This window comes from Myotis brandtii, unplaced genomic scaffold (genome assembly GCF_000412655.1).
Source record: "Myotis brandtii unplaced genomic scaffold, ASM41265v1 scaffold18, whole genome shotgun sequence".
In the NCBI taxonomy this organism is placed as follows: Eukaryota; Metazoa; Chordata; class Mammalia; order Chiroptera; family Vespertilionidae; genus Myotis; species Myotis brandtii.
The window spans coordinates 4,660,090-4,683,723 of record NW_005356674.1 but is presented as its reverse complement, the minus strand read 5'-3'; the positions used below and the strand labels follow the sequence as shown (position 1 = coordinate 4,683,723).

Sequence of the window (23,634 nt, the reverse complement as noted above, 5' to 3'; positions counted from 1 at the left end):
GAGGAGTGGCCGTGCCCAGTGCCCAGCCGCCCAGAGGATACGGTGCAGCCAGGTCTCTGCCGGGCAAATGGCCAGGCGCAGGGTCAGTCAGGACCATGGACGGCCAAGATCCTGTTGACAATCTCTGGATTTTTGCTGTGCCTTCCCCGTTCCCCCCGCTGCACACTCTGGGAGGAGGCCCTCGTGTCGATGGAGAGAGGGCAGGTGGGATCTCAGTGAAGCTCGGTGGAGAACCCTGTACTAGCACTGCCCTGGACGAAGTCCAACACATATATTTGTGGATGGAAGGCCTCCTTTGTTGGCTCTAACGCTGAACCTCTACCGCACGGCTGCAGTATCGACTCAGGCCATAGAGGGCACCACCTCTGGAGGCAGTGAGATGAGGTGAGAAAACATTGATGAAAACAAGTGTGTGTGAAACCACGAAAGTCTACCTCGCCAGCCTGTTTTGTGGGCTGCAGCTCACCACCCAGCTTGGCAGCTTTGGACCTTCCCTCAGCTTTGTCACCGGCTTTGCTGACATCCTGGGCTGCCTCTCTTTATTCTGTGGCATCTGAAGTTCGGACAGGGAAGCCCGTGGGAAGCTGCCTCCTCTGCTCCAGGGAAACGGGCAGAGGGTCTTCCCAACCCTCTGAGATGAGGGGTCTTGTCCCCACACTGTGGGGGTGGGGGGCTGGGCAGCAGGACCATTTCACAGCCTTCCTCGGGTCCTCACTGTGGTGTGGCTTTCGTAGTTTGAAATATCCCCCCAGAAAGACAGAGACAAACAGGCACGGGCCCAGGTACAGAAGGGCCTAGAATTAACGTGGACAGTATCTGGATGACCTATCCTCGGTGTCTGTTAACTGGAGGGGACCAGCTGGCTGAACTTCCCAACATGGCAGCTCCCCAATGGCCTCTTGGGGCAGGAAGGAGGGTCTGAGAGCAGTGGAGCCGGCCCCTCTTGTGTTCTGTGCTGATGCTGAACCCAGATGCAAAGGGGGCTACAGCCAGGCTCCCCCATCCCATAGCCCACCCAGCCCACTTCCTCCTTTCTCTGGATAGATACCCCTTTTCTCTCTCCACTCAGGATCCCCCATTCCCTCCCCACAGGACTGGTCAGGTCTGCCTCGGAGGCATCCTCTCTGGAGGACCCAGCACTGAGGGGCACGTGGGCATGTGGGTCCCTCCCAAGGAGCCAGTGAAGACCCCGCCCTGCAGCTCTGTGCCCACCCAGCCCAGGAGCACAGTAAGCCTGAGTGGGAGCCTTTGGGAGGAGGCAGGGAAGGCAAATGGTGACTGGGGTTGTTTTCTTATTTAAAAAACAAAAAGGAAATGACATAATAACATTAGTAAATACAGGCAGGCATGGAAGGGCAGGTCCACGCTCTGGAGTCAGAAGTGCCAGGCAAGGGCCAAGGCTCAGATGAGGCGCTCAGATGAGGCCCGCGGCGTTCTCCTGCACGTTGTACTCCTTGTTCTTCTTCACCCGCCAGCTGATGAAGAAGAGCAGCAGCGTGCCCAGCACCTTGTAGCCCACCTGCAGGCCCAGGTACCTGTGGGCAGGAGGACACAGGACGGGTGAGGGGCTGTGGAGGCTCTGTAGCCTGCGCCCCAGGGCCAACAGGAAGAGCAGCGTCATTCTCACAGTGGCCCAGGGAATGTGTCCTCATGACTCAGGTAAGGATCTGTTACCACCTAGGTTAGTGGTTCTCAACCTCCTGGCCCTTTAAATACAGTTCCTCATGTTGTGACCCAACCATAAAATTATTTTCATTGCTACTTCATAACTGTAATGTTGCTACTGTTATGAATCGTAATGTAAATATCTGATATGCAGGATGGTCTTAGGCGACCCCTGTGAAAGGGTCGTTCGACCGCCAAAGGGGTCGCGACCCACAGGTTGAGAACCGCTGACCTAGGTGTTGACCATTTCCCCCATTCCTTTGATCCACAAGGGTACAAAACTCCCTGTGAGTAGGCTGAGCCTCATCCAGTGGCCCTGTCCTTGCACTGCCGCCCCCTAGAGGGCCAAAGGAACACTGCAGCACAGCCAGCCCTGAGGGTCCTGTCCTCCCAGCAAGCCAGAAGAAGGGCACCTTCTCACTGCCCTCCTGGTCCACCCTCTCCTGGCCTTCTGTTTCACTCAACATCGTTCCCAGACCCCCCAGCCCCCTCAAGCCCACTCTCCTCCCTGTTTCTGGTCTGTGTGATGATGGCAGCAGGTGAGGTGGCTGGAAGGGGTACAGAACTCAGTGGCACTGTAGCTGGGCTCAGACCCACAGAGGCAGGTTGGACCCGCCTGCCCTTGACCTCTTCTAGGAGCTGTGATGGGGCCACCTCTTTGTGAGCAGTGACAGGCTGGCCTGGCATCACCATTCCACAGTCACAGCCTCTCCCTTGGACTCCAACCATCCCCTTTCTCTTGGACACACTTCTTTCTGCTGCTGTCCCTCCCAAGAGCCTTGGGGATCCCAGGTTGGGGGGTCACATCAGAGTAGCCCCAAGTCTTGTTACTTGGTTGGCTCTCTGCAAGCCCTGAGATGCCCATCACCGGTGGCCCCTGCTCCCTGACTATGGCAGCTGCCCTCTGGTCTTCTCCCTCGGAAGCCTGACAGCCCCCACAACAGCCACCAGAACAGATGATGGCCCTTTGCTCAGGCCTGGGGCCTGGCCTCCTTGACACACAACGTGCCGGCCCTCACCTGTCTCGGAAAGCATCGTTGTTGTAGTAGGCGCAGGCCCCTCGCTGCCCTGAGCACTGCAAGTTCCACCGGATGCAGGAGTAGTCGATGGTGAGGCCGTAGAGGGCTGGAGAGGGCAGCCAGGCTGGCATCAACAGGAAGAGAGTTCAGAGAGCTCAGGTCACACGGAGCTGCTGGCAGAGATGCCTGGCAGGGTTGGGAGCCAGCCCTCCCCGCCCCACACCCTGCATGTTACAGGTGTGAGTACAGCTCTGCCCTGCCTCTAGGAATCATTGTAACCTTGGGAAGCAGAGTAGCTTTCTGCGAAGCTGGTTCATGCTTCACCATCTGAGCACCTCACCCAATCTCAGTCGGTGAGGGCCCTGCAAAGGCTCCCACTCAGCCGGCCCAGGAGGTCACACCCCGACACTCCCCAGAATGATAATGATAAGGGAAGGCGCTGCAGGGCCAAGTGCCGACCTGGCTCCCGGGTAAGAATGCGCAGAGGCTCTGTGAAGCTCAGCGTTGGAGGCCAGAATGTACTCCTCGATAGTAACTGAAGTCCCTCCGTTGCAGTTGCCATACTCTCCCCTGCAGTGCTCACCCGCTAGGTCCTACCAGTGGTTCTCAACCTCCCTAATGCCGTGACCCTTTAATACAGTTCCTCATGTTGTGGTGACCCCCAACCATAAAATTATTTTCGTTGCTACTTCATAACTGTAATTTTGCTACTGTTATGAATCGTAATGTAAATATCTGATATGCTGTATGTGTTTTCCGATGGTCGCGACCCACAGGTTGAGAACCGCTGTACCAGTTGAACCTGGTCCCTTTCCTTCCTTAGCCTGCAAGGCTCTCCGTATTAGTGCCTCATTTATCTAGTGCCCGGATGTGTTGAGAAGGGACAGTTCAGCGTAAACAGTCTGGGGATGAGCCTGCAGTGTGGGGTGAGACCCACGCACGTCCCTGCTCCGGTCCGTGCACCACGGAGGGCTGGTGTGTGCCCTGCTCCCGAAGGCAGCTCGCCCTCCTGTGGGCACTATTGAGCACGTGTGCACGGCCCCATTTCTCCGCGGGCTCTGGGCTGCTCGCACTGGACCCCGCATGCACTGAGGAACATTTGTGAATGGCAGTGGGAGTGAATTTTGTGAAACGGGAGGGAAACCAGGGCTGAGCTCAGCTGCCATTCTGGCTGGGACAGAAATGCAAGGTTGTGTTCTGATGGTGAGTTCTCAGAGAGAGGTTAAAAAAAAAAAATACCCGCTTTCAATTCTCTATTAGGTATGCTCAGTTGTGTCTGTTTTTCCCTTTTCTTACATAATTTAGTTGGGAATGAACGCCATAGATGAACTCTTTCTTAACCACAAGTACCAAGGAAACTGCCCATATAGTGTTTTGGCATTTGGGGTTGTATTGATCATGCACAGCTTCTCTCATCACAACAGAGATGAGAGAGGACTTCCCCATCCCCGCTCTGCACCCCATTGCCCTCAGATGTCCCCGGGGCCATGCCTCTGGAAGGGGGTGTCTCAGACACTTACCCAGCAGGCGCATTAGCAAGAACTGTACCCCAATGGCAAAGGACTTTTCTTCCTGGTTCACCACGCTGAAAAGGAAAACAGGACATGAGCGGAGGACTCTGGCCGTGCCTCCCCTCAGTCAGGGGCAGCCAGCCTCCGTCAGAACCTGCCCTCATGCAGCCCGATGAGCCACTGGCAGACTGGATCCCCCGCAGCCCATGCTTCTGTCCCTTGTATCAATGGTTCTCAAAGCTGGATCGCTGGACCAGCAGCATCAGCATCCCCTGGGAACTTGTTAGAAATTCATATTCTCAGGCCCCACCCCAGACCTAAGAATCAGACGCCGTGGAGGGGGGGGGCCCTCTCCTCATCATGGCCACCCACAGATCTTTCTCGGGGTTAGAGCATCTACCGTGGTCCATCTGACTTGGGGTGCAAGGAGGGAACCCCTACAAGGGCCTTAGGTGAAAGTGGCGGTCCTTGGAATGCACTGGATGGGGAGTGGTGGAAAAGAGGGGGACGATGGTGTTAGGAGAAGCACTATGCCGTGAGCTCTGAGAATCCCTACACATTCTTAAGGATCTACACACACTCCTGACTGCTCTTGTCCCGGACCGCTTCTCAGGGTCATGGTTGCAAGGCACAACCTTGAAGCACGAGGTAAAAACTCCTAGACCCGTGGTCGGCAAACCATGGCTCGTGAGCCACATGCGGATCTTTGGCCCCTTGAGTGTGGCTCTTTCACAAAATACCCCTGTACAGTGCGATTGAAACTTCGTGGCCCATGCGCAGAAGTCGGTATTTTGTGGAAGAGCCACACTCAAGGGGCCAAAGAGCCGCATGTGGCTCGCGAGCCACGGTTTGCCGACCCGCAGTTCGCCGACCAGTGCCCTAGACCAAGAGCAGGCTTGGTCTATAGAAGCGGTGGCTCTCGCAAGAGCAGCGTTCCTCAGCTGTGACATAAACCCACTGCATGTGACACATACACCTGGGCCCCTCCATGTCACCCCCTAGGACTTGAGGGGCAAGGATGGATGATGCAGCACGAGGTCCATGCTGCTTGCTGTGCTATGAGTAGCAAAGTCCTTTCCCTTTGACCCGGAGTCTCCTGTCTTCTGCCAGCATCCTTGAAACAGTAGCAGAAACAGGAGCTCGGTAGTTGGCAAGCGAACTTGTAAAGAGGGCAAAACCCCAGATCCTGACAAGTGGCTGCTTCTGCTTCTTCCTTAGCTCCTAGGCTTTTGGGGAAAATAGGTCATTGGTACCTCGCTAGCTGTTATTATTATTATTATTATTATTATTATTATTTATTATTATTAGGTTAATAGTGATAATTAGCCAATATGTAGAGCACCTTGTATTTACAAAGGAATTTACCATATAATCCTGACACCAATCCTTTGAGGTCAACATCATTAACCTCCTTCCATACATGAGGAAATTGAGACTCAGCGAAGTTGGCAACACCCAAGGACCTCCAACCAGTGTATGGCAGAACTGGGCCTTGGGCCCTGGACCCCAGTATGTAAATCCCATGGTTTTCCCTCTCTGCTTGTGAGGCAGGTGAGGACAGGAGGGAGGCAGGCCGGGGTGGGTTAGGTGAACTTGGTTGGAAAGTTTTCTCCTTTGCAGAGAGTGAGGTGAGGAAAGGGTCATTCCCTGTCAAAACCTCAGAGACATTTAGCTGCCACTGTAATGGGACACCTCTGCCCTCCCCTCCTGCCTTGGCCAGCCTCCCCCTTCTGACCTGAGGACTTAGTTTTGGCTCCAGGCACACTAGACTTTTATCATTCCCATCTTTTCCCATAGCCCTCATCTATCTCTAGAACTTTCCTGATTTTCCATCCCCGATTTCACATGTCCAACTGAATTCGCCTCCCTCCTCTCAGTTCTCTCAGGATTTAAAAATAAGCGAATCTCCAGGTATTTCCACAGCGTGGAGTCAGGCAGCCTGGCTTTAGCATGTGGCTCAGCTGTTCCTGGCTCTGCCTTCCTGGGTTAGTGGTCTCCCATGTGCAGAATGGAGGTGCTCACAGAGCTGGGGGAGGAGGCGACGCAGCAAGGAGATTTGTGGGGCCCTGGCACTGTCGTGTGAGCATCATCTCCCCATTTCACCCAAAGAACACTGTACATCATCTTCAAAGGCCTCTGAGGACCAGGAAAGGGAGGAGAGATCAGTGGTCACCTGGGCACAAAGAAAAGGCAAACGCGGGGAAGGAGAGGTGCACTCACCGCAGAACCATCATGTAGAGGGGATTGTGGGAGATGCAGGCGATGAGGGACACGAAGGAGATGAGGAAGATGGACGGGAGCAGGAAGTGGGCGCAGGGGATGGGGCACGATCCTGACTTTGCTGAAGCAGATCCCCCGGTCACACAGCTGCAGTTCAAATAGATCTTGAAAAAGGAGAGGAAAAAAGAGAAAACGTCATTAATTTGCTTGCACACACATCAAACACCTGCAACCAGCTCTTGCCAGACAGTCCCTCAGGTTTCAACCCCTCTGCCTTCTGGGTCCCCTGAGGAGCTGGGTGGGGCTGGATTCAGAGGCTGGAGAGGTCAGCTGAGGGTTTCAAGGTGCCCCATGGACCCCACCCCTGACCCCTGTCCAGTGTGGGCTGGGCTCCTCCAGCAGGTGCACCTGCATCCGTATATGCAGGATTCCACTGCCAGGCAAGGCCCACCTGGCTTGGGACCAGGGACTGGGAGGGCTCTTCTCTGGGCCAGGCTACCCCATGCCCAGCAGCCGTGGCTTTGTGGGTTGCTGTTTATGCTGTGTGTGTGTTCATTGCAGGGAGGCTTAGGAAGGTAGAAACAGGGGGAGACAACAGAGAACACACAATAGAATCCACTAAGCTCTTCATCTGTCAGGCCTTTGCCAGAGAGGAATCCTCCTGTCTGTACAGGCTGGGAAGGAAGTCCCACCTCAAGCCAGCAAGCCCATATGGTCAACACTATTGTACAACTGAGCCACTGCCCACGTGGTCTTTACTCCCCGCCTTGCAGTGTCTGACAGACTAGCCTATGACCATTTTCTTATAACTTACTATTTTTTTCTTGATATTATGCTAAGGGATGATGATTTATACTATTTGAAACTTGTCAGGATTCTTTCTGGAAGTAGGTGAGTCAGAGGTAAGTAAATGAAAACAAGGAAACCACAGAGGCCACCACAGACTCCTCCAGCTAGAAGGCAGCTGAGAGAACATCTTGTCCAAGCTCCTTGTCCCCGCTCTGCCTGAGGCTCACGCACCTCTGCCCACAGAGGTGGCCGTGGAAGCAGCCTCCCTTATCCTTAGAGAGGAGGATGGGAAGTGGGGGCTAGCCTTGCCCATGACCTCCACACAGGCTTAGGGGCAGAAGGTGCGTTCCACTCCTTAGGGGAACTGCACCTCTGGGTCCCCATTGCTCTTAGGAAAAAGAACACCCAACTCCTAAACCTGGCCTGTCCGGTTCTGGCCCCTGCCTGCTCCCTGGCCTGGCACCACCTTGGCATCTCTCATTTCTCCTACATCCAGATCAGCCATGCCCTGGGGCTTGGTGCTTGCTGTTCCTTTAGTGCAAATACTTCACCCTCAGGTCTTCGTAGGGTTTTCTTCTGGTGGTTGAGTTCTAATGTCACCTCCTTGGGGAGGCCCTCAGGCACACTCTGTCCATTAACTCTCTTGATGGTATGAGCTACTTTCTAAAACGATCTTGTGCATTTATTCGATAGAATTCAAACTCCATGAGAGCAGGAACCTTGTCGGATGGGTTCACCACTAAATCCTCAGCACGCATGGCTGTGCCAGGTGTCCATTGTTTGTTGAAAAACTGAACAGATGACTCAAGTTAGTTTGCTGCTGGCTGATGCTAGAAGGCCAGGAGCCCTAGCCCTCAGAGGGCTGATAGGACCTCACTAAGTGAACTACCGAATGTGGGTTACATGTGTGGAAGGCTGGTGGCCAGGAGGTACATGACCTTGAGCAGATGTGCCCCCAGACTGAGACAGGGTCCTGGGTTCTAAAGTCAGAACTGACCCTAAATAACTGCATGACTTCAGGCCAGTTGTGTGGCCACACCTGGGAGCTGAGGGGGTGAACCTAATGCCCTTGATCGCTGCTTCCAACTCTAACCTTCCAGGGCCACATCCCAGAGGACCCTGTGTCCTTGACTTATCTGGGCCTGGTCCATGTTGGCTCTCCAACAGGGCCAGGACGCAGGACCCAAAGACACCCATTAGGACCCGCCAGGATGAGATTGGGAGGTCTTCGCTGAAGGAGTGCTCCGGCTGGTTTCTACTCCGAGCCTCAGGAACGTGCATTTGTTGAATATCGGCCAATCTTTAATTGACTTTAGGCTGCAGGCATCTGATCATGACCTTAGGGTAGGGGAGGTAAAGAGAGGGCGGGTGTGGCCTGGAGGCCAGGATGGGGCAATGAGGATGGTGTGGGTGGTGCCCTGCCCATCCCAGAGCCCAGGTGCAGTCTTTGAGGGCACACACTGAGCTCAGGGACCCGGTGGGGCTCCTCCTGCCCTTACCCGTTGCTTGGAGGCTACGGTGCTGACGTTGATGTGCCTGCAGCCAGCGTGGCACGGGGAGAGGTACTCTACCCCATTGTCTCCACAGACCGGATGGAAGATGGAGTTCGGGCACGAGCAGTCCCTGCGGCAGGCAGGAGGCTGCGGGTGTATAGAACTTGATGTGCTGCCAGGAAAACAGGAAACAGGGACTCAAACAAAGCAAGGCCAGAGAAACATCTCTCCACTCCGGCCCAGCGCGAGTGCTCGCCCGGCTGGTGCGCTATGCCCCTCGGTGCGTCTGGGGCCAGCGACACCATGAATTACGCCTGCTGGGGCCGACGGTGAATTGGCTGCTGGTCGGTGCTCATGACACCTCTCTGTTTCTTCCGCTACTAGAAGCCCGTCACCACCAGCTGCGAGTCAGAAAGGCTCCGCTGGCAAACCCTCCCTCCCCAACCCCCCAACTGCAGAAGCGCTCAAGACAAACAACCAAGCAGGACTCTGATGGGAGAGCGCGCAGATGCTGCACAAAAGTCACAGGCAACGTTTCCCTTCCCTTCTCCTCCACCCGGGCTCAGGCAGAGGGACAGGCGGGGCTCCTTGAAGCAATCTGGGGTCTACCTGGTTCCTGTCCCTTGGTCTATGTCAGCGGTTCTCAACCTGTGGGTCGAGACCCCTTTGGGGGTCGAATGACCCTTTCACAGGGGTCGCCTAAGACCATCGGAAAACACATATATAATTACATATTGTTTTTGTGATTAATCACTATGCTTTAATTATGTTCAATTTGTAACAATGAAATTGGGGGGCACCACAACATGAGGAACTGTATTAAAGGGTCACAGCATTAGGAAGGCTGAGAACCACTGGTCTATGTAGATTTTGCCCTCCATCCTCCTGAGCCTCAAACAAGGAGATTTCACTGGATGATCTCACCATTCCCGCCATTCCTCCTACCCGATATTCATGATCTTCTTTAGGGAGGGCTGGGATAGGGTTGACAAACCACAGTCCAGAGCTTTGCTCAAATAATTATACTAACGATGTTAACATCAACGGGGCCTCTCTTATGTGCCAGGCACTGTGCCCAGGGGTTTGTCACGCACGTCATCACAATAATTCTATAATTATTATGCTCCTTTTATGGATAAAAACACTGAAGATTTGAAGATTAGATAAGTAACTTTCCCCAACTAGTAAGGGCTGCGTCAGAGCGGATGACAAAACCCGCTAACTCCCAGTGAAGACACCCAAAGGCCCAGGGCCTTCTCAGCTTCTCTCAATCCACAGTCAGCCTGCAGAAGACCAATACAAACCAGAGGTTTCCCATCCTGAGTAACCACACCCCTGCTCTCCTTCCCCCACCAAAGACAGAAGAGGTTATTTCAAAGAGAGAGACAGAGAAAGCACCGAGGCTGAAAGGTACGGCGTCTCCCAATGTTGTAACCTCATTAGGCAAAATTTAAAAGAAGAGGTGCTTGAAAGGTAGCGCCCAGGAAAAAGCTAAAAGCTCCCTTCACAAGCCTCTAAAGTTCCTTCTGAACCTGAAGCCAGACTTAAAACTTAGGACCATGTTGCTTTATGCAAACGGACAGGTATACTTCACCTGCCCTCATTTTAAAAGTCTGCCATCCCTTTCATTGTTCTTTTCCGTATCTTTCCAAGTCTCCTTCTCTCATCTTTCTTCAGCAGCTCAGTGAGACTCTACTGGCTGGCACCGAGCTGATGCCAAACATAGCTTCTTTCTTTCTTTTTTTTTTTTTTAAATATATTTTATTGATTTTTTACAGAGAGGAAGGGAGAGAGATAGAGAGCCAGAAACATCGATGAGAGAGAAACATCGATCAGCTGCCTCCTGCACATCTCCTACTGGGGATGTGCCCGCAACCCAGGTACATGCCCTTGACCGGAATCGAACCTGGGACCTTTCAGTCCACAGGCCGACGCTCTGTCCACTGAGCCAAACCGGTTCCAGCAACATAGCTTATTTCTTGGTTCCTGAGGCTCACAGCCCTACAGAGTCACCCTGAAACCAAATTAATTAGTTTTTGGTGCTTCTTAAAAAAAAACAGAATCTTAACCCTGACTGCTGGTGGCCCCGTAGGACCCTCTGACTTCTTATAATTCAGCATTGTATTCAAGGACCTGATTTTCTAAGTATCCGCATAAGAGATTAGGTCAAGGAGTGATAGAGAGAAGAGAGCTGAGAAGGCAGAAAGAAAGAGGTGTGGCAGCCAGACCCAGGTTCTGGCCTTTAGCAAAGGGTATCGTCTCACCCCTCATTCCCGTTACCTAGGTGGGTAGACCTCCGCCACGACTGGGGTGGAGCATCCCATGAAGAAGAGAGGGGCACATAGGATAATGGAGATGGTCAGGATGGTGGTAGCCAGGCGGGGGATGGTTTGCAGAGAGAATACAAAACGCTTCATGAGGATTCCTCCAAACAGCATCCCCAAGGCCGCGGCGGGGAGGTTCACAGCACCTGGAGAGAGAGAGAGAGAGAGAAGTGGGTCCGTGTGTGCAGGCCTGGGGGTATGTGTGGGCAGGCCTGGGGGTATGTGTGGGCACAGACACCGAGCACAAACAAGGGGCACAACTTCCCGAAGGAGCACTGGAGATGTCCCATTACAGTAGCAATACCTGACATTCATTGAGCATTCGCTGTGTGCCAGGCACACCCACAGAGTTACCTTGACCCAGAGGGTTACCCTGCCTGTGCAAAGAATAAAGAAAGAAGTGGGGCCTTGTGTCCAGAAGGATGTGGGTGGAATGTGCATTTATTTAGTGCCTTTCATTGCCTGACCGCTCACTGCATCCTAACTGTGACCACACAAGGTTAGCAAGGCTCTGGTGGTGCCCCCTGCCTGCTAGTCAGAGGCCTAAGCTAGAGAAGTAAAGTCACATCCAAGGGCCCCACAGGGGTAGGGGTTCGCACCCTGACCTCCTTGCCTCATCTATATAGTCAAACGCACCTGTGGACTGAGCCCAGTAATTCACTTGGATACTTGGTGGGACCACATCAGTGCCTCTCAACCTCACTGGCAAACAAACTCAATGCTGAGTCCCACCCAGAGACTCTGCTGTATTGTGGGTGGGGGTGGGGGTGGGCATTTGTATTATTTAAAGCTCCCAGGAGAGCCTGAAGTGCAGCCAGAGCCCAGAATCCCTGGGTCACATACTCCCTACCAAGCAAATGTATTCAAGTCCCTGAGAAGAAGGAACAGAACCAGGAGCATTTTACCTGAAATTGATGCTCTCTCTTTCCCCTGCTGCCCCTACTGTCTCAGGGCCTCTGGGAGGCTGTCAGGCCTCCAGCCCCTGATGGGGAGGAAGGCAGCCCCTGCCCCCACCCACTCCTGCCTGGAATGACAGGGTCTCAGCAGTTTGTTCAGAGCACTCTAGATTGCCAAGCAAGAAAATTGTCCTTAAACGTCTTTGTCTTGGGCAAGTCCTCCTCTGGCTCCTGTCTGTGTCTGGTCTGGCCGGGACTCACCGATGAGGAAGTTGGCATAGGCCGTGGAGGCACCATACTGCCTCTCCAGGAACTTGTTGAGGAATGTGGAGAGGCCGGCGATGACGGAGGAGAAGGTGCACTGAGCCAGGACCACGAGCATGAAAAGAGGGTTCATGAGGAGCCTCAGGAAGATGCGGGGAAACACTGCAAACAGACCACCATCAGGGGCCAGGTCTTCATGGGCCACAGTCGTCAGGGTACTGGGAGCCCGGCCACTGCCCTTCCTCCTCCCTCCAGACCATGCTCCTGTCTTCCTCAGGGCAGAGTCTGAGGCACTGAGGAGTTCATTGGCCCGGCCAGGGCCACACAGCCTCTCAGACCCCCCACTCAACATACTCATGGGTAAAATAAAATAAGAATATGGCCTGCCAGTGTGGCCCAATTGGTTGAGCTTCGTTCCATGCATCAGGAGGTCATTGGTTTGATTCCCGGACAGGGCACATGCCCGGGTTGCAGGTGTGATCTCTAATAGGGGGCATGCACAAGGTAGCCAATTGATGTTTCTCTCTCATAAATAAATAAATAAATAAATAAATAAAATAAAATAACGTGTCTGGAAGAAATCAATTGTCGGGTAGATAGAAATAAGACTAACAGTGGGGACATTTACCTCCATGTAAAGGGAGGAGAGAGAAAAACATGGGGTGGAGCTAGCTCTGCTTGAATCTGTGTCTCCTAACGGAACCCCTCCTGTGAGATGGGCCAATTATAGGCCACCTGTTCTTAATGCCCCTTATCATACACAATACCTCATGGGTTTGGGCACTCCCTGGTTGCCCCCCCACCAAGCCAGCCCACCCAGGGCTTTGCCGGGTCACTCCCTTACGTTTAATGAAATCCACCAGAGAGCTTCTTGGCTTGACCGTCATCCTCATCGCCTCGTCCGTCATGGCAGGAGACGTCTGAAGTCAGCAAAGGAAATCAGTGTTAATGGCCCAGGCTCCCCACGGCCACGCTTCCTGAGCCCTTGACCCTTCTGGTCTCAGTGGTTCAGGGCTGGGCAGCAGTGAGCTGCCCCAGGTGTGATGGGAGGGTGTCCAGAGAATGTCTCTTGAAAGAAATGCCACCTGCATTTAGTGAGCCCAGTGCTTTGGCTGCTGACCAGAATGCTGCCATGCCAATGCCTCCCAAGATGGCTCTGGGCGTGTTATTTCATATATAACTTTCCTACAACTAATGCTCAAAAGGGTCTGACTGGATCTCACCCTTTGCCTGTCTGTCATGGCTACGTTTCTTCCCTGTCCTCAGATTCCAGGGGCTGTGGGCTTCTGAGACGCTCTAGTCTAGAATGTATGTTTCCAGCTCTGTTTTTCTGTCTCCTCTATGGAGTCCCTTCTTCCTTCTGGGCCCAGAGTTGAGTCCTGCTCAAAGCTCTGTCCTGGCCCTGTGCCTGAACTTTCTGTGCATACCCCCTCAGGGAGCCTGCCTACCTCTTCCGAACACATCCCAAGACTGGGCCAAGATCTCATACACCGCATTGCTGAGTGCTGAGCTCTGTGTCTGGCTCAAAACCTTGGTCTAATTGTAGCCCGTCTTCTCTTCCAAGCCAGGTCACTCCTGAGTCCTTCTCAGCACCGCCTGCGAACACCTGTGCCCTTTGCTTTCCGAAGAATGTCTATGCCTGCCCTGGCCTCAGCCGTCATCCCCTGTCTCTGTACTGGCCTCATCAGGTTTCCAGTCTTCCTTCCTTCCTAAATCCCATCCTCAACCTAGCCACCATGTTGCCACCTGACTGGTAGCCCCATCAATGCAGTACCCCAGAACTTCATGGGATCAAAACAGGTTTTAGAACCATCAGCCCACCATCAAAGCCCATACCCAAACTTCTCACCTCTGTTTTCCATTCTCATCCTTCCCTGATTTCTTTCCCCAACAGACATGACTGAAAGATGGGTAGGAAGTCAATCTACTTAACTAAGATCTACTCCCAACCCACCCTCACACTCAAGCATTAAGACTCCCTTCTTACTCAGTCCTTCAGGCATGATGGGCCCTATGAAATGCAAAAGTCAACTGCACCAGGTCACATATTCAGCTTTTATTTTTATCCCAGTTTAGATGAGCTCAGTGTTTCCCTAACTACATCCCTGGATGCTACCATGGGAAGGGCACACTGATGGGATATTGTCTTTTGGAAATTCATCAGCACTCTTACCTCTCAAGGCCTCTGAGAAGTCCTGCATCATGAGACTTATTTAGATTTCACTCAGAACTTGCTTAACTTGCTGCAGCTTCTCAGATCTGTTTATTTTCTACCATAACCTCCCTTTCTTAAAGTCCTATACATAGAGTTATGGGCTCTCAGAACCTTACCTCTACTCCTCTGGACATTGTGCGAGGAAAGAAGAAAAAGGGGAAGGAGGTGAAAACCAAGAAGGCCGAGGAAATGAGCAGGCCCAGCCACCAGGCTCCAATCCATCGGGGGTCTCCAGGGCTCAAGTTAATTAATGCTGAAGAGAAAGCAAAGGACACAAGTGTTTGTTGGATGAATGCATGATCTCACCTTACTGGGAAGAGACTCTCTGATCAGGGGGATTTTCTCCCCACCATGGAGAAGAGGTAAAGCCATGAACTAGAACCTTGGTCAAGATGACATTCCCTATCCTGGCCATTCTGGTTTTCCCAGAAAATGGAGGCCACCGCACATGAAGCAGAGCATCAGCTAATCCCAGGCTGAAGGGATCAGAACCTTGGCCTCACCTTATTTTACTCCCAATCCTTGGCAGTAACTCTCTTGAGGCTTACCATGGGCCAGACACTAGACCACATGCTCACGTCTATTATCCTGCTGGGTTCTCCCAGTAAGTCTGTGAGGGAGGGGCTATTCCACCCATTTCCAACCAATCAGGAAATTGAATCTTAGAGAGGTTAACCATGTCCTTATCCAAGGTTAAGATTATTGATCAATTTCAAACCTATGTCTTCCTGGTGTCCAAACGTGAGCTCTAACCCACCGAAGACTCTTGCTGCCCAACTGTATTGCTCGCTAAGAAAGGAGGCCTCATAATCCTCAGAAGCCCGAGGAAACAACATCCACAGAGCGGGCTGCCTGGCCTTCAAAGCAGATGCTTTCTCCTGGCAAGTCTCCATCCACATCTAAGAGTCTGCCATTGTGCTTCTCTTTGTAAGGGAACTACCTAGGCATGGAGGGAATGAGAAGAAGCAGAATGGACCTCAGCCAAACAATGACAGGCATCCCTGGGCACTGTTCCTGGTGGACCGGGAGTTCAGTTGATATTCTTCTGGTCAAACAAGAGCCAGGAACCAATGCAGGCAGTGCCAGTGAAAGGGCAAAGATGACTTGACCCTGAGGCAGGAAGCTCCGCCTGGCTTTCCCCTTTGGTTTGAAGTACAGGCAGAGGACATCACGCAGATGACGTCATGGTCTGATGGACCAGGAGACAGGAGTCTGTGGGTTCTGGCAGCATGGCCGGGTTTAACACCTGCCCATATTCTTTGTGGGATGGGCAGGCTCTTATCTGTGTGCCCGGCACAGGTAGAGGTGTTATTCCTGAGGGTCTGGCTCACACCTGCCTTCCAGCCACACCGTCTGGCTGGTGGGAATGATTTTAATACCACCACCAAGACAGGCAGCTGTGATGGCAACTTCCCTAGGTCTCAAGGTTTTCCTGCAGCTAACCTGAGTTGCAAACTTCCTGAAGGCAGAAAATGTGTGCTTTTTTTCAGCAGTGCACCCCGCTTCTTCCTAGAGTCCAACATGGGCCCTGGGAGGGGAGGCACACGCCATCTGCTCCGGGCTGTCTGAAAGACAGCAGGAGTGAGCACAGGAATGAGCAAGTGGCAGTGAGCATTTGCAATTGAAGCTTCACTTTCTGCCCTGATTGGCTGGGGGTGTGGTGGAGTGAGGGTTGGAGGTGGGTGGGGAGGGGCAGGGAGACTGCTTCGTGAAATTGGCAATGGGATAGGCATCATCACACACACTCACCTGTGTCCACCCTGCCATAGTCCACAAAGATCTGCAGCATGACAGAGCCCAGCAGGTACCCAAAAGCCGGTCCAAATACGGAGATGGCAAATAAGATGGCTGTGAAGGAGAGCAGGGTAAAGAGGCTGAGGGGAGCTGAGAGGGTGTGACAGCCCCAGGCTCCTTCCCTAGCGAAGGATTCCTGAGATGTCAGGCCATCTGTCCTCTGACCCTGACAAGTCCACACCTATGGCATTTCCCCCAGGCAGTGCTAGAACCACTCAAGATCCTAAGATGTGCAAAACCAAAGATGTTTCTCCTCCAGCCAGCTGCCAGAGAGATCCACTTATCAGGAGGGTAACATCTCCTTGGCATTTAAAGATGCCGGCCCAGGGCAAAAGGTCTGTGCAGGGACCATGTTGGAGGTCCTGGCAGGAGTTTGTGAGGCCACAGAGCCAGTGGGTGTGGTCTGTCTGGTCTGGAGTACAGGGCCCTTGAGGACGCTCAACATGGCTTGTGCTAAGGGAAGGATTTGAGCAGTCAGATAGTCATCTATCTTCTTTGCATGTGCTTCTTTGGGGCCAACCTGTCCATAAGTGGGTGACGCGGAAAGACATGTGTGCCCCGGCCCAGGCCTGGAGGGCTTGACAGCACCAGTAGCTACTGCTGGTCAAGGAGCCTCCCTGTGCCTGACAGGGGTCTAAATGGTTACATACCTGACCTCATGTAACCCCACAGCTGCTCAGCACACAGATACTGTCAGCCCCATTCTGCAGGTGAGGAACCTGGGGCCCTGGGGCTCAGCCACTTGCACAGCTCCCATAGCTGATAGGTAACAGAACTGCCATTCAAACCAGGTCTGTCTGATCCCCAAACCTCTGCACTCGTTTGCTGTGTTGTGGGGCAAAGAGGGTTAAGACCTCAAATCAGCCCCTCAGAGCTTAAGTGTCAGATCAGGACCCGACCCCTCCCTGCAGCCCTCTTCAAGCCTGTGACTCACCGATGTACAGGGGCGAGTTGTTGGGCTCCGAGAAGTCGTCCACGTAGGAGATCCCAAACGGCTGAATGGGCACTGTCCCAATGCCTGCCAGCAGCTGGGCGACCACCATGAGACCCCACATGCTGCTGGTCTCCTTCCGGGTGTCCTGGGTGCTGTTGTGGCACTTACTGGGGGGCAGGTCCTGCCAATGCTTCTGACAGAGCTCGGTGTGGAGGAGGCTGCTGTTCCCTGCAATGAGAGTGCATGCCGGTCACCACCCAGTCTCCTGGCTCCACCGCTGGCCTCCGAGCCTGGCCTTTCCCCCAGGCCTTTGGGAGTGACTCTGGGAACAAAGGCGAGAGAAAGGTGAGAGGGTGGGAGAGGACTCTTCCTCTCATGGGCATCCGTTCTTTCTCCTCTATGGTCCAGGCAGGGAGCTGAGCACGGAGGGATCAATACCTTCATCCCTGGAGGAGAGGGCCACCCAGCTGGAAATGGGGGATCCAAGGTAGAAACCCAGGCTTGCCAGCCTGCAGTGCCCTGAGCTCAGCCTCAGGTTAGGATGTGGTTCTCTTCCGAAGGCAGCGTCACCCTGGCCTGGGAGGTGTGCAGCTGGGTCCTCCAGGGCCCTCACTCCTGGACGAAACACTGCATCACACTGGAGAGCCTCCTGCCAAAGGCATTTCACATCCTTCTGAAACCTGGGCGGCTCCCAAGATTCGGAGACCTTGGGAAGCTGGAAGGGATTCTAAGACCCTTTAGTGCAACCCCTCCTGTTGCAGACGGAGAGCTGAGGCTGCACCTATCGGAGCCAGGCCACACCATGAGACCCTCTGTGAGGGTCCCAGTGTGGTCTGTGGGCACCCTGCCGCCTGTGGCTGTGGGGACGTGGCCAGGCCGTTTTAAATCTGGCCCACAGTGAACAGTCAGCACTGTCAGCTCTCCAAGATCTTGAAGGTTCCTGAGGGCTCTTTTCCATGAGATGCATTTTCTTTCTGCCTTGTCTAGGCCAATGGCAACCACTCGCATTACTGACCTTACTCTGTGGGTTTTTTCACTTAGCACTAATGGGATTCAGTTTAATTCTCATTTGTGGTGCTCCCCAAGAGGGGAGAGCCCTGAACTAGGTGGGCCTCAAAATCCCACACAGAGGAAAACAGGGCTGTGGACTAGACCTGCCTCTCACACTGGACTCTGCTCAGTGCTGTTGAGCTCGGGGCTGCTGGGGACCATGGTGCTGGGGGGGAGGTCAGCCCTCCTCCTGGTCCTCTCCCCTCCCCCACATGCACATTCATCCAGCCTGGCCCCATGGTTGCCTGTCCTCTCTACTGGTGTTTGCATAGGACGCATTGGAAAACTGCTGGCCAAGGGTCCCTGACTGACCAGAAAGCAAAGGGGACAAAACTTCTGTCTGGTCAAGGGCATCCAAACTTGACACCAGCTGTGTGAAGAGAACAGAGCACCCGGAAGAATGACCAGCTCCCGGACTCTGGTTAGTGTCCCTCTGTGCCTTCTTCCTCTCACGCCACACCCACTAGCCCACCTTTCCATGCAGAATTCAAATAGAAAGTGGTCCAACCTTATGGTGAGACGGGAGGCAGCCCCTTCGAATCAGGGTGGAGATGTAGTCTTATTAACATGGAAAGACGCTGTAACATCTGGTAGGTTCCCAAAAATAACTAGTGGTTTGGAAGAGTATGATCTCTAATTTAGAAAACTCATATGGACTAATAGAATTTGCAGAAAAGAACTCAGGAGGACTAAGGCTTTCTTTGTGATGGGACTGTGGTGATGGTGATTGTGTGTGTGTGTGTGTGTGTGTGTGTGTGTGTGTGTGTGTGTGTTTGCCTCTGTATTTCCTAATTTATCTGTAAAGAACACATGATACTTTTAAAATAAAGCAACAGTAAAAGCTGCTAATTTAAAAATGTCTTCATTAGTAAATACAGCCAAAACTTAACAATGTCTTGTTCCATAACCATTGCCCTTCTTTCTGGCTTAGGCCTTAAACCCGAGCTGTGTTTCTCTGTCCCCCGACCCTGTCCGTTCCCCTGTGGGGTGTTGAGCCTTCTCCAACTTACAGGCTCTACTGTGGAGACCCCAGTTCTAGCGCCAGGATTTTTAACATCCATTTATTTACAGGCCGACTCTGCCAAGGCTGTGATGGACATTGCCTCCTGCTCACAGCAGTGACTGGGCTACTGAAGTGGCTGGTTTAAGGCAGAGCTGGCGTTCGAACCCGAATGTGACTGACTCAACGTCCACAGTGAAGTCACATCTGAAGTGGTGACATTTTGCAGGAACCGAGGAGCTGGGCCTGGGGAGATCTCCCGTTCCCTAGCCACATCAGACGCATGGCTCTCTGACCTCCGCCGCCGGCTGGGACCTGACACCTACTTCCTCCCCAACAGAGGTGTCCTGGAAAGGGGCTGGCGACTGGGATTTTTGATGAAATCTGAGACAATGAGATGAAACGAACACACAGTATAGGGAGTCAAGGAATTGGTTTTAGTGAAAGAAGCCAGACACAGAAAGACAAATAGTGTATGATCTCATGCGTATGACTCTAAAATAGCCAAACTCGTACAAGCAGAAGCAGAGAGTGAAATGGTGGTCTCGAGGGGCGGAGGGGAGGGGAATGAGGACGTGATGGTCGAAGGGTAAGGTAAAGTGTCAGGTATGCAAGATGAATAAGTTCTGGTATACTATACTATACTATACTATACTATACTATACTATACTATACTATACTATAGCACCGTAGTGCATGGTATGTTTAAAATGGGCTAAGAGGGCAAATCTTATGTTAAGTGTTCTTTCCCTTCCCCCACACACAGAATAAAAAAAAGAGTGGGAGGAAACTTTGGGAGGTGATAGGTAAATCTATGACCTTGATGGTGGTGATGGTTTCAGGGTTATATACATTTTATTTTGTTGTTGTTAATCTTCACCTCACGATATTTTTTCCATTGATTTGTAGAGAGAGTGGAAGGGAGGGGGAGAGACAAAGAGAGAGAAACATCAATGTGAGAGAGACACATTGATGGATTGCCTCCCAAACTGGCACACACACTTCCTTGCTCACACCCCAACTGCGGCCAGGGATCGAGCTTGCAACAGGTACGTGCCCTTGACCCGAACTGAACAGGAGACCCTTTCGTCTGCTCTATTCACTGAGTCAAACCGAGTAGGGCTAGTGGTATATGCTTATTCCCAAACTCACTGAATCATATGTATTAAATATGTAAAGCTTTTTAGATGTCAAGCATATCTGAATGACTTTGTTTAAAAAGCAATAAATTGGGTTTAACCCTAGGTAGTAGCTGTGTGAACGTGAGTAAGTTTCTAAACCCTTCTGAGCCTCAGTTTCCCTTGAGGCAGAGACCATAAAGTGGCTGCATAGGGAAACTCCCCATGCGTCATTAAAGAGCTAGAAGGCTCTGGTTCCAGAGAGGAGCGCAGGCACAAAAAGTTGGCTGCTGCCACTCAGCCAGCAGTCTGATGGCTGTGCCTGCCCTCTTGAAGGAAGGCTGGTGCGGCTCAGTGACAATGCAAGGGTCTGAGTCTTAGGGCAGTCACTTCAGTCTAGAAGCCCCAAAACTGTAAAATGTCCCTGCTGAGACCCTGTGCGCTATGCACCTCACCCCTCACCACACTAACAATCCTTCCCTCGACACTGACCCGTGTCCAACACCCAGAACAGGGGTGTGATGATGCTACAGGCTCACATCCCTCCCCTCGGGGAGTCCCAGGTGGCCATGGGCAAGCAAGGCCAACAGATGCTGGAAGGGCTGGACTGGGAGCCTGGGACCAGGGTTCCCGTCCTGAATCCATGATTCCCTTTGCCAGTGACCTTGACTTAGAGAGACCTCGGAGGATTCTGTGGAGGGCCAAGCACTGCAGAGAGTGGGAGGGTCCCGGAGGGCCCAGCAGGCAGAGTGTCAGGCTCACTGCTCACTCCCTGCCCTCAGTGCACAGCCACACAGGACACGGGGTGGATGTGTTTTCACGCCGCGGGCTGTGCTAGCCTTTAGAAAAAGTGAGGGTAAGTACAGAGACTCCTCTGCTCTCCCTGAGACCAAATGGGCATGTTCAGGAATAAGGGCAGAGCAGGCTGCTGGGCCTGGGACGCCCCCCTGACCCACACCACCAACTGACCAAACGCTGCTCTGTAATCACTCAAACAAACTGGCACACACACTTCTCTGCTCACTCCCCTGCATCAACTTTGAGTTAATGCATTTCTCAAGGGCCCATAAGACAGGGGTGCTGCCAAGTTTTCAAATGGCATTTCTTTTCAGATGATTCAAACAAATTTTGAGTATATTTTGCACAAGGAAGTGAGAAAAGTTTGAAGTCTCCTAAAACTGTGGGCTGTTGTCACCCGCAAATGTTCTGGACCGAGCTGCCTGTCTCCGCTGTCTAGGTGTGTGACAGCACCTCCTCCTGCATGCTGTCAGGTAGGTTATGAGGTGCAGGGTCAGGTCTACGTTAGGTATAAGAGTGGCTTAAAGATCGCCTGCAGGCAAATGGCCGTACCGGGGAAAGTGGCGCAAAGAACGGGCCCGTTCCCAGGTCAGCCACGGAGGGAGCACACCCAGGCCTGTCGGCAGCGTGGATGATGCCTGCTTCACACGCGCAACGCCTGGACCTGGGGTCTGAAAAGACACCTGGACCAGATTTCATTCACTCTCGGTTGTTCGGTTTCTTGGCCATATTTGACCGTGGGCAGGCACTCTGCTGGGGGAGAAGACATGGAGGTGACTGAGACAGGCCCAGGTGCTGACCTTACAAACCTTCAAGATACTGAGGAGCACAGGTCATCAAAGAAGCAACCACACATACAAAAAGAAGCAACAACAATATTGCCTGGTCCAATCCAAACCACAGTGAGATATCACTTCACCCCCACCAGGATGGTTACTTAAAAAACCAAGTATTGGGTAAGATGTGGAGAAATCAGAGGCCTTGCACATTGCTGGTAGGAATGTAAAATGGTGCAGCCAACTGTGGAAAACAGTATGGCTGTTCCTAAAAAAAATAAAATAAAAAATTACCATATGATCCAGCATTTACACTTCTGGGCATAAGGCCAAAAGAACTGAAAGCCGGGACTTGAGCAGATATTTGTACACCAGTGTTCATAGCAGGATTATTCACAATAGCCAAAAAGTGGCAACAACCCAAATGCCCGTCAACGGATGAAAGTCTAAACAAAATGTGATATATGCATCCAATGAAATATTATTGAGGCTTGTAAAAACAAAGGAATTCTGACACATGCTACATACAAAGTGGATGAACCTTGACGACATCACGCTAACTGAAATAAGCCAGATACAAAGGTACAAACACTGCATGATTCCACTTACATGAGGAACCCAGAATAGCCAAATTCATAGAGACAGAAAGTAGACTGGTGGTTGCCAGGGCTGGGGGTGGGGGTGGGGAAGGAGTAGAGGGTTAGGGTTTAATGGGTACAGTTTCGGTCGGAAAAGATGAAAAAGTTCTGGAGATGGAAGGCAATAATGGTTGTACAACAGTGTGAATGTACTTCATGCCACTGAATTGTACACCTAAAAATAGTTAAAATGGCCCAGCTGGTGTGGCTCAGTGGTTGAACATCCACCTATGAACCAGGAGGTCATGGTTCGATTCCTGGTCAGGGCACATGCTGGGGTTGCAGGCTCGATCCCTAGTAGGGGGTGTGCAGGAGACAGCCAATGAATGATTCTCTCTCATCATCGATGTTTCTATTTCTCTCTTCCTTTCCCTTCTTCTCTGAAATCAATAAAAATATATATTTTTTAAAACTAAAAATAGTTAAAATGGTAAGTTTTATGTTATGCATATTTTATCACAATAAAAAAACCAGCTAGTATCACAGAGATGGGAGAGGACAGGGTGTCGGGGAGATGTGGGAGGGGCAGAAAACCCAGTGAAGTTGGGGAGAAGGTTTGGGAAAAGATTCCTGGAGAAAGTGGCCTTTGAGCTGAGAAGACTCAAAGGGAATAGCCAGAAGATCCGTGGTGAGGAGGAGAGAGGGACAGCATAAGGAGGGCTCGGAGATGTGAAAGGCACCCTCAATATCACAAAATGAAGTTCAGTGTGGTCAGCCTGAAACACAACTAGGGTGAGGCATGGCCACTCCTGGAGGGCCTGTGTGCCCTGGGAAGGGGCCTGAAAGAAAAACCCCAGATGGTGATGATCATGGGCGCCAGGGGGTGGGGGGGCAGCGCGATAAACACACTGGAAAGATTAAAGCCAGTTTCCAAGGCCCATGAATAAGGAGGGGAAATGACCCAGTCAAGAGACATTTCCATGGTAACACAGGTGATGCTGTGAATTGCAGGAGGGGCGGGGATGCTGGCCAGCTCTATGGCTGTGCGGGCTCCACAGCTGTGCAGATGGTGATGCGCAGCCCAGAGCAGGTGTGTAAGATACAAAGGCCAGGCGTGTCCTAGGAGAGCAGGCACATGAGAATCAAAGGACCTGAGAATAAGTGTTGCTTTTAAGAATTCTAGTTCTTGC

At 52.3% G+C, this 23,634-nt stretch overlaps 1 protein-coding gene across 1 annotated transcript in view; it reads right to left on the bottom strand.

Moving 5' to 3' along the window:
- Positions 1 to 1,414: 1,414 nt before the first annotated feature.
- The window catches only part of SLCO2A1 (solute carrier organic anion transporter family, member 2A1), an 83,678-nt gene continuing 61,458 nt past the window's right edge, over positions 1,415 to 23,634 (bottom strand). The window contains exons 6-16 of the mRNA XM_005863670.2: positions 17,125 to 17,352; positions 16,146 to 16,244; positions 14,513 to 14,649; positions 13,026 to 13,101; positions 12,179 to 12,343; positions 10,978 to 11,167; positions 8,704 to 8,869; positions 6,416 to 6,579; positions 4,205 to 4,269; positions 2,685 to 2,808; positions 1,415 to 1,535 (exon numbers count right to left, since the gene is read on the bottom strand). Coding sequence (XP_005863732.1) covers positions 1,415 to 1,535; positions 2,685 to 2,808; positions 4,205 to 4,269; positions 6,416 to 6,579; positions 8,704 to 8,869; positions 10,978 to 11,167; positions 12,179 to 12,343; positions 13,026 to 13,101; positions 14,513 to 14,649; positions 16,146 to 16,244; positions 17,125 to 17,352 — 1,535 coding nt within the window. The remainder of the gene's footprint in view (positions 1,536 to 2,684; positions 2,809 to 4,204; positions 4,270 to 6,415; positions 6,580 to 8,703; positions 8,870 to 10,977; positions 11,168 to 12,178; positions 12,344 to 13,025; positions 13,102 to 14,512; positions 14,650 to 16,145; positions 16,245 to 17,124; positions 17,353 to 23,634) is intronic.